Consider the following 14,488-nt stretch of genomic DNA (forward strand, 5'->3'; position numbering starts at 1 on the left):
ATTTTATAATAGAAATATCTCGTTCAAGTGTAATATTTTTTCCGAGACTCGATACGGTGGGCGAGTTAATTTGGCACTTTGCATGCCACCAGAATTAATTTGGACTTCTTGATGGTTCAGTCTGCACATTTTAATTTTATGACGTTTGCAGTTTTGTATTTTTTATCATGTAAAAATTGAAAAATATATAGAATTAAAATATTCTATCTTCAACTCTCATTGGACCAAACATAACTGATGATTATGTATATAGAATTAATGATATAAATAACAATAAAATTAAATACAATTTACTATATGATCATAAGAATTCTTGTGCCTAAAGTTCTTGGTCAAGTCGGCTTACATCATATGTATGGTACGAATGGAAACAAATTAACCAAACAGAACCGAGTTTCAAGAAAAATATAGGAGAAACTAAACCGAGTAAAAATTGCAATAATCATAATTCAGAAACATTTACAAATTCACATACATATATATATATATATATATATATATATATATATATCATACATGTACGCAGGGACGGAGCCAGGAATTTAGTTCGGGGGGGGGGGGGGGCTGAACCTGTACGGGGGTTCGGGGGCGGTAGCCTCCGCGAAATTTTTTTTGGGCATTCAATATATTTAAGGTATTTTTTTTATTAAAATACGAGCATAATACTAATAATAACGAACAATATTTTCATAGATTATGTAGTTTCAATATATCACAAAACGTTTTTTGGAAATTCCGTATATTTAAGACATTTTTTATTAAAAGACAAGCATAATAATAATAATAACAAACAACATGTCCATAGATTATATATTTTCTATATATTACAAATTAGTTTCAATACATTATAATTTTTTTTAGCATTTCATACATATTAGGCATTTTTTATTAAAAGACAAGTATAATAGTAATAATAACAAACAATATTTCATAGATCATATAGTTTTAAAAAACAAAATTATCCTTAAATTAAGTATATATGAGAGAATATAATAACCAAATACTCTTTTATAAAACAAAATTATTTTATAATAGGTATAAACATATATCTATATATATTTAAAAAAAAAAAAAACTCAAAATTTGGGAGGGGGCTCTAGCCCCCCCTGGCTCCGTCCCTGCATGTACGCATACTCAAGTAGGCAAAGAAAGCTAACGTCGATCGGATCCTCTATTACATATTGTGTACGTAACATTTCCTATTATATCTACGAAATATTGCCATTTGTCAAGAAAATTTAAAAATTTACCAAATTTCACAAGTTCACGAAGACTAGTAGAAAATAATACTTTCATGTAAATTTTAAATTTTGGAGACACATGGCGATGATACATATATACTCCCTCCGTCTCTAAAATAACTTCCTCTTTTTCCATTTTGGGACGTCCCCCAAATAACTTCCTCTTTCTTTCTTTCCATTTTTGGAAACCTACCCCACCACTAATAATACTTTATTTATTCTTACTTTTCACTTTTCACCACTCCCAATATTAATTATAACACTTTTCACAACTTCCAATAATAATTATATTACTTTTTCTCCATTATCAATACACTTTATAACTTTTTATTAAAACCCGTGCCGTCCCCAAAGAGAAAGCCATTTCAGGGACGGAGGAGGGAGTATATAATAGACGACATATAAAGCAATAGAATATTCGACGAAGAACCCTAGCGAAAAATTAATCGCAGAAAAAATAATTAATTCCTACCGTGATCGAGGTCTCTCTTCTTCCCCCATTCCTGCATGCAGAGGCGGAGTTTCTTCCCGGCCGCCAGAAAGTCGACGGCCTGGCGCGGCGTGAGAATCCTGACAATCTCCCTGACGGTGGCGAGGCGCAGGCGATCGGCCTCCTCCAGGACCTCGGCCATGGCGCGGGCGTGCTTATCGAGCGCGGCCTCGACATTTCCCCCGGCGGCGTGGGGCGCGACAGCGATGGAGGCGATGGGAGTGTCGAGGAGATCCTCCTGCAGGGAGGCCTGGCGCGTGGAGAGGCTGCGCTCGTCGCGGATGGTCTTCCGGTGCAGGTCGTCGACGGCGGCGAGCTGGCAGGCGGAGAGGTGGGCCAGGCTGCCGAGGTGGACGCCGTGGAGGAAGTCGGTGAGCTGAGACTCGATCTCGAGGCCGCAGAGGGCGTAGATGAGGCGGATGTAGGAGGAGGGGCGGCAGCCGCCGATCCAGAGCACGGAGCGCTCGAGGGAGGAGCACCACGTGGGGGCGAAGTAGGGAGACACGTCGGCGCGGGCCATCAGCTGGCGCTGCCGCATGTACTCTTCGAAGTGGTTCATGATTTTCTCCACCAGTCGGCTCAGCTCGGCGTCGTTGCTGCACGCCGCCTCGTTCAGCTCCGAGAGCTCCTCCTCTTGGAGGTTCATCCACTCTTGGTAGTGGCAGGCTTCTTTGCTTTGGTCGCTTGCTGCCATTCTCTCTCTCTCTCTCTCTCTTGGAAATTAAGTGTGTTGGTGGAGTTGGACTAAATATTTATATGTGAATGGCAAGGCAGTGCGGTTGATGCTCTTCCTCACTTTAATTCTTCATATATTATTTGGCGCTACTCTACAACAAGACAAACTTTCCATTCAATTTACTTTTGCAAAGACGGATATTTTGCTCTGATCATCCACGAGCACACCATCCCACTATCATGTACTTTTGTTTTCATATCTACAAATCTATCGGATCAATACTAATTAACATTACAGGAAATCAAGTTAATTAATTCGTGTGCTTAATTTTTCATTCACTAAAATTTTGAAGTAGTCAAAATGTAGCATAAAACATAATATATGGTCACACATTGAAAAAACATAAAATTTGATGATTTGGACATTTTTATCTTTAATGAGGCGGACCAGGTAGGATCAGGCGCGTGGGTCGCGTAATTGATACTACATACTCTCCCTCCATTCCACTAGAATATGTTCAATTCTTTACGCACGGAGATTAAAAAACTTATTTTTTAGGGAAAAAATGGTGTGGTCCACACCAATTGAACATTTTAAGTACATTATTAATCTTCCAAAATGAAAAATGAGTACTCCCTCCGTCCACCAATCAACTACCTATTTGATGTTCGGCACGAAAACTAAAAAATCTGAAAAAAGTGATGTGAAAAATTAAAAGGGTAGCGTTAATATATTTTGCTTACTTTTACTAATCTTTCATTAGCATAGAGCTATTTGACTTTATTTTCATTCCTTCACTTATTTTTATTTTACTTTTAATTTACTTCAATTATTTTTACAAAAATAATGTACTCTTATAATTCCTTTATTTTCATTCGTCATCATTTTTATCCTTTATTTTCAAGAACCTCCATCGATTTATATTTTTTGGTTTCAACTTATAAGAGTGTCATTGAGCGAGGCGGCAGCCCTCCTCAAATCCCAGGGAATTAAGCACGTCCGCCTCTACGACACCGACGGCGACTTGCTCTTCGCACTTGCAAACACAAGCATCTCAATTGCAGTCGTTGTGCCTAACGGCCAAATCCTATCCAACTCCACTCCCGCAAATTAAATGAGTATACCAGAATGTTCTAACACACTACCCTCACACAAATATCACAACTATCTGCATCGGCGTCGACACACCAACCCTTCTTCCCACTACCCTCAATTATTCTCACAAATTACCATTCATCACCAACAATTAAGAAATGAAAATAAAAAGGGAAATGAAGACTAGGGGGTCTGGCAACAATTAAGAAATGAAAAGAAAAAGGAAAATAAAGACTAAGGGGAGGCAGACAAGTCAGGGGGTGGGAGAGGCGAAATTGAGAGGGGAGGCGGACCAGATATGAGGAATTAATGGTGGTTGCGGGCCGTTGATGTTGCAGGAGGGCGGCGCCATTGGGTATGATGCGCAGTTGATGTCGGCGGCGTGCTCTGGTAGCCGGTAGGGTAGCAATTGCACAGAGGAGGCACGGTACTAGGTTCTTCGAAGGGGCCCTCTATCCCTCTATTCCACCTGCCGCCGTCAAAAGCTGGCGAAGAGCGCTCTACTTAGGTCCTCTCCCTCTCCTCTAATATCTCATTCTCTCTCTCTCGCTCGTCTCTTGGCCAACAACAGAAATAGTCGTCTGGCCTGCCTCCTTCCTCATCGTACAGTCAGCGGCGGCTTGCAAGACCGACACTGAGTCCTCTCTCATCCGACCAACCGGCCTTAGCCCCTCTCCTCGCCGTCGACTGCAACGAGGGTCGCCGCCCCAACTCAGAGCAACAACTTCCCAAATTAATAAGGGTCGGGTAATTTAATTTAATTAGGGTGACTAACTAAGAAGTAACCCATTTGATAAAGGGTAGTAAATATATAAAGTAAGGAAGGATATATATGTCCATAAAGCAGAGTAGGTAGTTAATTGGTGGACAAAAATTTAGAGGCAAATGGGTAGTTGCTTGGTGGACGGAGGGAGTATATTTTAGTGGGACATCCCAAAATAGAAAACGAGCCTATTCTAATGGGATGGGGGGGAGTACTACCTAAGGCTTGAGAATATAGGAAGTGAATCTTATAGATAGCATCCCTTATAATATTATATAGATCAAAATATGTACCACACATTATGTGTATGTGGCTTACTAATAACGTAACATGTGGCAGAGGCATTCCAAAATAAAATACAAAAAGGGGTAAAAAAATTTCAAACCCAAATTTAAAAAAAGTTAATTAAAGATTTTTTTTTAAAATATTTGAAATTCATATTTCCTATTTTACTTTTTGTGTATTTTGTTATAGAAGGTCTTGGAAGGACCCTGCCACATGTCACGTAATTAGTGTGTCATATACACATAATATTTTATTCATATTTTGATCTTTATACTATTACAAGGGATGAGATATATCGGATCAACTTCCTATATATATATATATATATATATATATATATATAGGGAGATGTTCAAATAAGAACCACTAAATAAAATTAGAACGGAGAACCATTTTAAGCCATTCGATCATCAAGATCTACGGTGGATGAATGCAGATACTGGGTTCGAATCCTGAAGGGAGCAAATTTTTTATTATTTTCGGATGCATTAAATTTAATAGCGAATGCATTAATTTATATAGCAGATGCATTGATTTTAATGGTTCTTATGTTCTCATGATAAGTGTGGTTCTCATTATAACCACACCATATATATATATATATATATATATATATATATATATATAGGGAGAGGTTCAAATAAGAACCACTAATAAAATAAGAACAGATAACCATTTTAAGTCATTCGATCATCAAGATCTACGGTGGATGCATCATCTTGGCGGATGGATGCAGATGCTGGGTTCGAATCCTGAAGGGAGCAAAAAAATTATTTTTTTTTGGATGCATTAAAATTAATAGCGGATGCATTAATTTGTATAGCAGATGCAGTAATTTTATTGGTTCTTATGTTCTCACGATAATTGTGGTTCTCACTATAACCGCACCCTATATATATATATTTATTTATTTATTTATTAAATGTGGTTTAATATTAAAAAAGAAAGAGAAAAGACCTAAGAAAAAACCGTTGAAAGCACAAGAGGAAGCAGACTAAGGGTTGAGCCTCAATAAAACCTCCCAAAAGAAAACCCGAAAGGAAAAACCTATAGGGAGGAAAAAGAGTACCCGTCTAGGAACCAAAGAAAAGACCCAACAGAGGTGAAGAGCGGAAAGGACAACCTCAGGAACTCCGCCCTGACCATTGCCCCCAGATCCCGGCTCATCCACCTCACAACAAACACAAACAAAAAGACACAAGCAAAGGCAAGACGGAATGCAGCCAAAAGCGGATCAATAATTAAGAATAAATTCAGTGTTCAAATAAATATAATATAAGGTTCAATGAAGAAATGCAAATGTTGTTAGAAAGGAGAAACAATCTCAACCGTTAAAATAGATCAATGAAACGGTCAATAATTAAGAATAAATTTAGAGTTCAAATTTTGATGAACATATCAATAATTGTGATGAACATGTCAATAATTTTGATAAACGGACGTATTTTCAATTTGTTGAAACTCTTGCACTCTAAGATTCGAAACTCAAACCAAAATGCTTGTTCAATAAAATTATTGATATATTCATCAAAATTATTGATTTGTTCAACGTTTCTAAATTTCGCAAAAAAAAAATAATTTTTTCATAAAATCTAGGGTTAAGTACCAATTTCCCCCCTATCGATGGCGTCTCTATCGCGTATAGCACCCTATAGTCAGGGTAAGTGCTGCTTACTACCTCAACGTGGCAAAATCGAAGCAAATTTCCCCCCGCTACTTAACGGACGTTAACGCCGTTAGAAAAAAATATTTTTTCTTCTCTCTCTCAATTCCGGCCAAATCTCTCTACGACGCCGGAATCGAACCCAAACTCAACTGCAGCATGTAGTTTCCGGCCAAATCTCCCTCCGCCCTCCACCTCTTCGCCACCACCTCAATTTAATCACACCGACACACACATCCTCGCAAGCTCACCTATGTTCTCAGTATTTGTGAAATCACAACAAAAAGAAAAAAAAATCAGATCTTCTTCTCAGTTTTGCACCTCCCGTGGATGCTCCAGCGTAGCCTCCATCATCTGCTTCAGCCGGAGAGCAGCAGCAAAAATCATCCGTCACTGCCGCGCGTTCTCTCCCTCTCTGAGCCGACACTTGCAGCCCTTATTCACCACCGCGCGGTCCATCTGCGATTTCGCACCTGTTCTCCACCGACCCCCTCATTCTACCGCTTTAAATCCAATTAATTTTCCAATCAGAGGCCCGTAAAACAGAGCGAATAATGTCTCATCATCCTCTCATCTTGGTGGTGAAAATTTTTCGGCCAAACTCAACTGTAGCATGTGTGTTTGAGGGAGGAAGGAGGTGGCGAATTTGGAGGGTTTCGGGGGCGGGAGAGGAGGGAGGAAACTGCGGCGGAGGCAGAGGAAGGGCGGCGGGAGGAGAACGGGGTGTGGAAGGAGGAGTTATCAACGGCGGTCGACGATCCTACACCGGAGGAAGGCCGCGCCGGCAGATTTAGAGGAGGGGACAGACGGATTTTGAGAGAGAGCGAGAGAGAGATGGGCCCCACCATAAATAAAAATAAAAAAAAGATTTTTTTCTAACGGCGTTAACTTCCGTTAAGTAGCGGGGGGGGGGGGGAATTTGCTTCGATTTTGCCACGTTGAGGTAGTAAGCAGCACTTACCCTGACTATAGGGTGCTATACGCGATAGAGACGCCATCGATAGAGGGGAAATTGGTACTTAACCCTAAAATCTAACCCTATATATCATATCCTACATAAGTAATATGTATATATAAAAATGTAATGATATCTTTCAATATTGTGCGTATTATATGTTAATTTAATAATAAAATAATTAATATTTTAAGATTAAAAATCTTAAATTTAAATTTATCGTAACGTAATTTTCCAAATTATTTATCTTTCCTAAAAAAATATCTCAACGTTGCGTCTTCTTAATTTGATCTCTTTTGTCGCATTCGGAACATGCAATATACACTCGCGTTTATTTTAAACTATATTTCGATTTATACACGTGGTAAATATAAGATATAATATAAAATTAACAACAACAGAAATATGACTCTGCATGCAAGAGAGGAGATGGGAATCATTAAAGTGTGTGAAAGTGGTAGCGATTTGTTTGCATATGAAGCAGCAGTGATGGCTGAATCTACTAAGTTCATTGTACCCAACCCTCTATAATTAAATAATTGTATAATTCTTTTGACGTTGCCTGCATATATAATAATGTCCCTCTTTGATTTCCTAGGCTAGCTAGTGCTTCCTTGTCGGTTGTTGTCCTGTTTATATCTACTACTGTACTACATATGCTTAATTGATTTACACAAGAAATTAAAAAAAAAAATTGTTTAAAATGAATATATACAAATAAACTTGTTAATATATTTATATTAATTTATTATTTAATAATAAATTTATATTTAAGTAAATAAAAAAATTAAACAAAACTATTACTCCCTCCGTCCCGCGAAGCGTGACTCACTTTCCTTTTTGGGTTGTCCCACGAAGCGTGACCCATTTCCTAAAATGGCAAAGATTAAAGATAATTAGGGATTCTAAGTAAACTTAATTAATGGGCTAATTAAGGACCCAATTAATGGCAGACAGCCCCCGAAACCCTAAAATGAGCTCATTTGGTTTTGGCCTCTCAAATCTCTTCTCTCTCACCCCAACAGCCGCTCCCCATCGCAGACTCAGATCTAGGGTTTGCTTCCGCCGCTCTCTCTTACGGTGGTTTAATGGCAGACAACGATGGGTGGGTTAACCCTCGCCTCACCCTCACCCCTTTCTCGCCCTATCGTCGGCCCTATGCAGCTCGCTCTCCCCGTCGCCCTATCGTTACCCCTCGCTGCCCCCCCACCGCGATTGTCTCTGCGAGCGGTGGGCTCACCGGCGGTGAGGCAAATGGGCATCCCTCGACCCCTCTCCTCGTCCCCGTTCCCGTCCCCAAGTGGAGGTATGGTAATTTACGGAGACCTCCTCACTCCTCCTCCGTCCCATTCCTTTCTCAGCCACCTCCTCTCTCCTCCTCCGTCCCACTCCATCGCCACCCCTCCCCGTCCACCGATCCGTATCGGGTCCGAGGTGGTCTTCAACCATTCGAGCTAGAAGCTGAATTCGAAAGTGATGATGAGTATCCCGGTGGACTTGGGGTCGCCGGCGGCATGGAGGAAGCACGGTGCGAAACTGGAGAGGAGGTGATGTCGCCCATGGATTTCTCTCCTGTCTATTTTCCTTGGAAGCCGAGCACGGAGGAGTGGGCCGAGTGTGTTGCCATAGCCGAAAAACAGTGCAAAGATGAGGGTTTCTTATCCCTTGATGAGGTGATGTTGTTCTAATTGTTGTGTGTTGCATTGAATTTGTTGTGATTTGGTGCCCTTAAGCATATATTGGTGCTCTGAATTGTTGTTGGTGGTGCTCTGATTTGTTGCTCTGAACTTGTTGGTGCTCTGATTTGGTGCTCTGAATTGTTGTTGGTGGTGCTCTGAACTTGTTGTGATGTGCTCTGATTTGTTGCTCTGAACTTGTTGTGATGAGCCTGATTTAGCCTGATTTGTTGCTCTGAACTTGTTGGTGCTCTGAATTGTTGTTGGTGCTCTGAATTGTTGTTGGTGGTGCTCTGAACTTGTTGTGATGTGCTCTGATTTGTTGCTCTGAACTTGTTGTGATGAGCCTGATTTAGCCTGATTTGTTGCTCTGAACTTGTTGTGATGAGCCTGATTTGTTGCTCTGAACTTGTTGTGATGAGCCTGATTTGTTTTGAGGTGAAAAGAACAGATACTAAATATGACAAGAACAGATACTAAAAAGAGTAAAAATATTGCTTATGAGCTGCTACATATGTGCTCTGATTTACAAAATGCAGGTTAAACTATTGCTTATGAGCTGCTAAATATGTGCTCTGATTTACAAAAAAAGGTTAAACCATTGTTTATGAGCAACTACATATGTGCTCTGATGTACAAAATGCTACCCAAAAACTTAAGGTATAAGCTGATTAGTAACCTTCAATCTCATCTAAACCAAGGCTTTGCACTATTTCTGTGATTCCATCTTGGTTGCCCATCTCATTTAGGTAATCTATACACCCTTGAATTAACTCCACTGGGACTTCCAAGTTCTGTGGCAGTTGGTTCAACCTTCTAAGTGCATCTTTTCCCATGTGTAGAATCTTGTAACAATTCTGCCCCTTAAACTTCATGATTTCCATCATGCATCCCTGTAAACTAAGAAAAACAGCATTAAGAGTATGGGGTGATAGCTTCTCAAAAGAATCCACAACTGCCTTCAATAGTTCATCTACTGTTTTGCACGCAGTCTCAACTTGTAACGATTGAATGGCTCAGAACCATCCCAAGTCATTTACATTACAATCTGGGCTGTTTGGTGGCTGTTGTGTGAGTCTAATGTTGAAGCCTCCTTGACTAGCTGCCTTCCTGAAATCTGGATCATTATCTAGTATGTGAGGTCTTGCATTGTCTTGTTGAATGAATATATCTTTGCTAGCTCCCTCTGGCCACTTAGCCATTATGGCTGGTATGATCTGTTAATATGTCATATGCACTGAAATGGTGAGTTTTATGTGCTGATTGTGTGTTTTGTGCAATTCATTGCTAACAACAGATACTAAACATGGTAAGAACAGAAACTAAACATGGTATGATCTGTTAATATGTCATATGCACTGAAATGGTGAGTTTTATGTGCTGATTGTGTGTTTTGTGCAATTCATTGCTAACAACAGATACTAAACATGGTAAGAACAGAAACTAAACATGGTATGATCTGTTAATATGTCATATGCACTGAAATGGTGAGTTTTATTTGCTGATTGTGTGTTTTGTGCATTTCATTGCTAAGAACAGAAACTAAACATGGTAAGAACAGAAACTAAACATGTCGATGATGATATTATAATCTGAGACAACATCACTAGATACATTTGCATTAGATTAACTGCATAAATAATCTAAGTGCGACAGCCGTACCTTGTTGATTAAACAATCTTTAATCACTTCTTTTGTGATTGACTCGATTGCTTTAGTCTCAAGTGTGCCAGCTTGTCTGTTCCTACTATTTCTCTTAGCTGGAACTTGGATGGTGAATGGAAATATACCTATTTTACCATCAAATAAAACAGTACCATTTTCTGCTATCAATGGTCTTGTTACAGCGCACATAAACATGATCTTGGTAATGAATTTCTTGCTTTTACATGTTCGGTGTGGCTCGGGCTCTCCGGGTGCTAAGTAGTATCTATGTGAACCTCGAGTAATGTAAAACCACTTCTCGTCTATATGCACGGTGTTATGCATATCTCTGAATTTGATTTTATTAAGAATCCTATCCAATTCTAAGGATTCAAGTGAGAATCGCAGCCTCAATAGCTTGTTGGTGGCTGTCAAATCTGGTTTTAGAGCACTTGTGTGTGCTCTGATTTTTCCAGTTTTCACCCACCTACCAATGGTGCTCTTACTGGTTTCTAGACCAACTGCAAGCTTCCTAATCGTGCCTCGCTTGGTGTATTCGAGATTTGATAGAACAGTCAAATCTAGATGAACTCGAGTTCTACGTTTTGTAGTAATCTTTCGACTTACACTGTGTATAACTTCACCTGCTTGATGTTGCTTTCTTGCAGCCCTCCACAGTCGAGTAACAGTGGAACGAGAGGTTGAGAATTTCTGAACGGCTTCAAGTATTCTGCCATGTTTCGGCTTCCCATCAATGCTGCCTTGGAGGATGAATTGCACCACTTGGTTTCTTTGTGTTGTAGTGAGATCTTTCACCATTTTAGCTTGCTAGGTTTTTTTGGTTGTTAGCTTGTTATGTTTCTTTGTGGTGTAAGTTTCTTAAATAGACATGTAAAGTTTAGCTTTTGGTGGGAAATTTTCGCAGACTATGTAAAGTTTAGCTTTTGGTGGGAAATATTCGCAGACTATGAATTCACCTTGTACTGCCGCCAATTTTTGTTTAAGGAATTTGAAACAATTTCAGTTTTTTGAACTTGTGTACTTGCTTTAATAGGTGTCAGAATTCGTGTACTTGCAGCCACAAATTCAACTTTAATATGTTCCAGTATTTTAATTATTTAAATATTTAATTAATTAACCATATTTGACTAATCATATTAATTAATTTATAAAGAAATTATGAAGATCAAATCCTCAAAATAAAAGGAATATTAATAGACATACTAAAAGCAATCCTTAAACACTTATTCACTTTATTAGCAAAGACACTTAAATCAATAAACACACTCTCCTTAATTCCCGTGCCGAAAAGAAATGGGTCACGCTTCGCGGGACGGAGGGAGTAATAAATAAGTGAAAAATATTACTACCTTTTATGAAAATAAGAATAGATTTGAAAATTTTGAGAAACAAAAGCCTATATAAATTAGACGGAGTATATTTAAACTATGAATTATTTAATAAATGATTCGTAGTTTAAGAAAAATTGCAAGAAAATATAAAATATTTGAAATTTAACAAAAATTTAAAATTATTGATAATTACAATAAAATACATAAATTATATAAAAGCTAATAAAAGTTCCATATTGGTAATTTTTTAACTACGAATGTCGTATGAATGCCGGTGCAAAGAGGCACGGACAAGGAGCGGCTCCGATTAAGACTTTCAAGTAGAGGGGCGCAGGGATGAACCGGAACACACTCGAACGATAGGGATTCCGAGAATATACAGGTATATGACTGCATATTCGAGTAGAGCTTAAATAATTTGGTAGGTGCTACTTATATCAATAAGATGCATCTTCTTTTCTAGTGCTCACGTGGAAGAAACTCCAAGGTTAAGCGTGTTTGGCTTGGAGCAATTCCAGGATGGGTGATCCCCTGAGAAGTTTCTCGGGGAGCGTGCGAGTGAGGACAAAACACGCTAGAAAAGATTCTGTTGGTCTGTGGTGACAGTCGTCAACTCTGGAGTCAGGCTGTTAGAGGTAGTATCAGAGCTGAACCTCTTCCAGTACAGTTTGGTTTGGGGACGAACCAAGTGGAAGCTGGTGGGCCTGTGATGTCCGGGGACGAAGTGGGGAGTGATCGCCGATGCAAAAAGGCACGGATAAGGAGCGGCTCCGATTAAGACTTCCAAACGAAGGGGCGCAGCGATGAACCGGAACACACCCGAACGAGAGGGATTATGAGAATATGCAGGTATGGAACTGCATATTCGAGGAAAGCTTAAATAATTTGATAGGTACTATTCATATCAACAAGATGCATCTTCTTTTCTGGTTCCCACGTGGAAGAAACTCCAAGGTTAAGTGTGCTTGGCTTGGAGCAATTCCGAGATGAGTGACCCCCTAGGAAGTTTCTCGGAGAGCGTACGAGTGAGGATAAAACACGCTAGAAAAGGCTCTGTTGGTCTATGGGGACAGCCGTCAACTCTAGAGCTGTACTGTTACACTTATTTAATTAATTCAAGATGACATGATATATTCATTAAAAGTTAAATCATGCTTGTCGATCGAGTCTTTGGATGGTTAATTTGATCAATAAGGGAAAAGTTATATGCAAAAAGTATAAAAAATTAAAAGTGGGCATAAATAGAACACAGAGATGGTGTCTGCTAAGCTTATTTGCTTATTTTAAAGAATTTAATTATAAACTTCATCTGTTTATAAGATGTTTCAAAAGTTTATAAGTTGTCAAAATATTTAGATAATTAAGTTTATAAATTAGAGAGGTTATTTTTTTTTCTAGAGAGATAAATTTGAAATGATATATGATGATAATAACACATTATAGCTGAATAAGATTTGTAAAATGATTATTACATATAAGATTATGGAAAATAAATTAGGGTAGCAAAACTTATTTTTTGAAGAGCTTATTATAAGCTCTTGAAATTTATTTTTAGAGCTTATAAATTATTTATAAGTTTATTTTACGAAACACTTTGTAGGAGCTTATAAGCTCTTAATTAATTTATAAATCTTTTAAAACAGTTTATAACCTCAACTAAACACCATGTGAGTGTTGTGCATTGACTCAACCCAAAACACCTAAGAGATTGACTCGCAATCGTACGAGATCGTCCTAGTGTCGTCTCTCAAAGAAGGCTAAACAGGGCTTTGATCACGCTACGCACAGAGAACATGAAATAAACCTAAACACTCTAATCAGAAGTTTGGATCTGACACTCTCTCTCTAATTAACTAATGCGTAATTAAAATAAAACATATAAATTTATCTAGGCGAAAGAGGAAGCAGGCAAAGAAAGCAATAAGAAAGCATATAGAACTAGGGTTCTAATCTAACACTCTAGAAAGCAAAAATTAAATCAACAATAATAAAGCAACGATTATCTAGGCAACGAGATTAGCAAAAGCATAAATCAAATTAATTAATTAATCTATAAGCAACCAAAAGTAAATAATCAAGAATCATACTAAGAAAATAACTAAATGAAGAATTCTTACAATAGATCAACGTGGATGACAATCCAAAGCTATCTAACGGAATTCAAATGTTTCTAAGCGCGGTTCTATCTACCAAACCAAGGGAAAATACAGTAAAAATGCAGATGGAGGCTGCTGGAGCGACAATACAAAATGAAACCCTAAAATTAGGTTTTAAACTCAAATTTCGTAACTGCCAGAAAAAGATTCGGGTGGCGGCCGCAGTGAGGCACGGCCGCCGCCTACCCCCTACGCAGAAAAGGCATAGCGGGCGACGCGGGGCAGCGAGCGCCGTGGGCGGCGCGGAGGCGGCGGTGGCTGCTGCTTTCCTCCAAAATGCGTCCAACAACTCTGCGAAGCGGGAGATCCAAGACGTATCATGAAAAAAAGCTTCGCGAAACGCCAAAAACACCACGACATCCTACAAAACAACAGGAATGCACACAAAGCCATTGAGCAAGTATAAAATAATACAAATACGCACAGAATATGTTCCAAAGTGCGTCCCAACATCCGCAATTATCAACCAAAAATGAGGTAAACATGCATCGT

General features: G+C 38.9%; 2 protein-coding genes across 2 annotated transcripts; both read right to left on the reverse strand.

Moving 5' to 3' along the window:
* Positions 1-1,631: 1,631 nt before the first annotated feature.
* Positions 1,632-2,658, reverse strand: LOC131013492 (protein DOG1-like 3). The gene has a single exon (XM_057941599.1). It carries the CDS (start codon positions 2,423-2,425, stop codon positions 1,703-1,705), a length of 723 nt encoding a protein of 240 aa, XP_057797582.1. The 5' UTR covers positions 2,426-2,658; the 3' UTR covers positions 1,632-1,702.
* Positions 2,659-9,515: 6,857 nt separating this feature from the next.
* On the reverse strand, positions 9,516-11,307 carry LOC131008478 (uncharacterized). Its single transcript, XM_057935351.1, has 3 exons — positions 10,507-11,307; positions 9,885-10,061; positions 9,516-9,737 (listed from the first exon to the last, which is right to left on the reverse strand). The coding sequence occupies exons 1-3, from the start codon at positions 11,305-11,307 to the stop codon at positions 9,516-9,518; spliced, it is 1,200 nt and encodes a 399-aa protein (XP_057791334.1).
* Positions 11,308-14,488: the final 3,181 nt, after the last annotated feature.

This window comes from Salvia miltiorrhiza, chromosome 2 (assembly GCF_028751815.1).
Source record: "Salvia miltiorrhiza cultivar Shanhuang (shh) chromosome 2, IMPLAD_Smil_shh, whole genome shotgun sequence".
NCBI lineage: Eukaryota > Viridiplantae > Streptophyta > Magnoliopsida > Lamiales > Lamiaceae > Salvia > Salvia miltiorrhiza.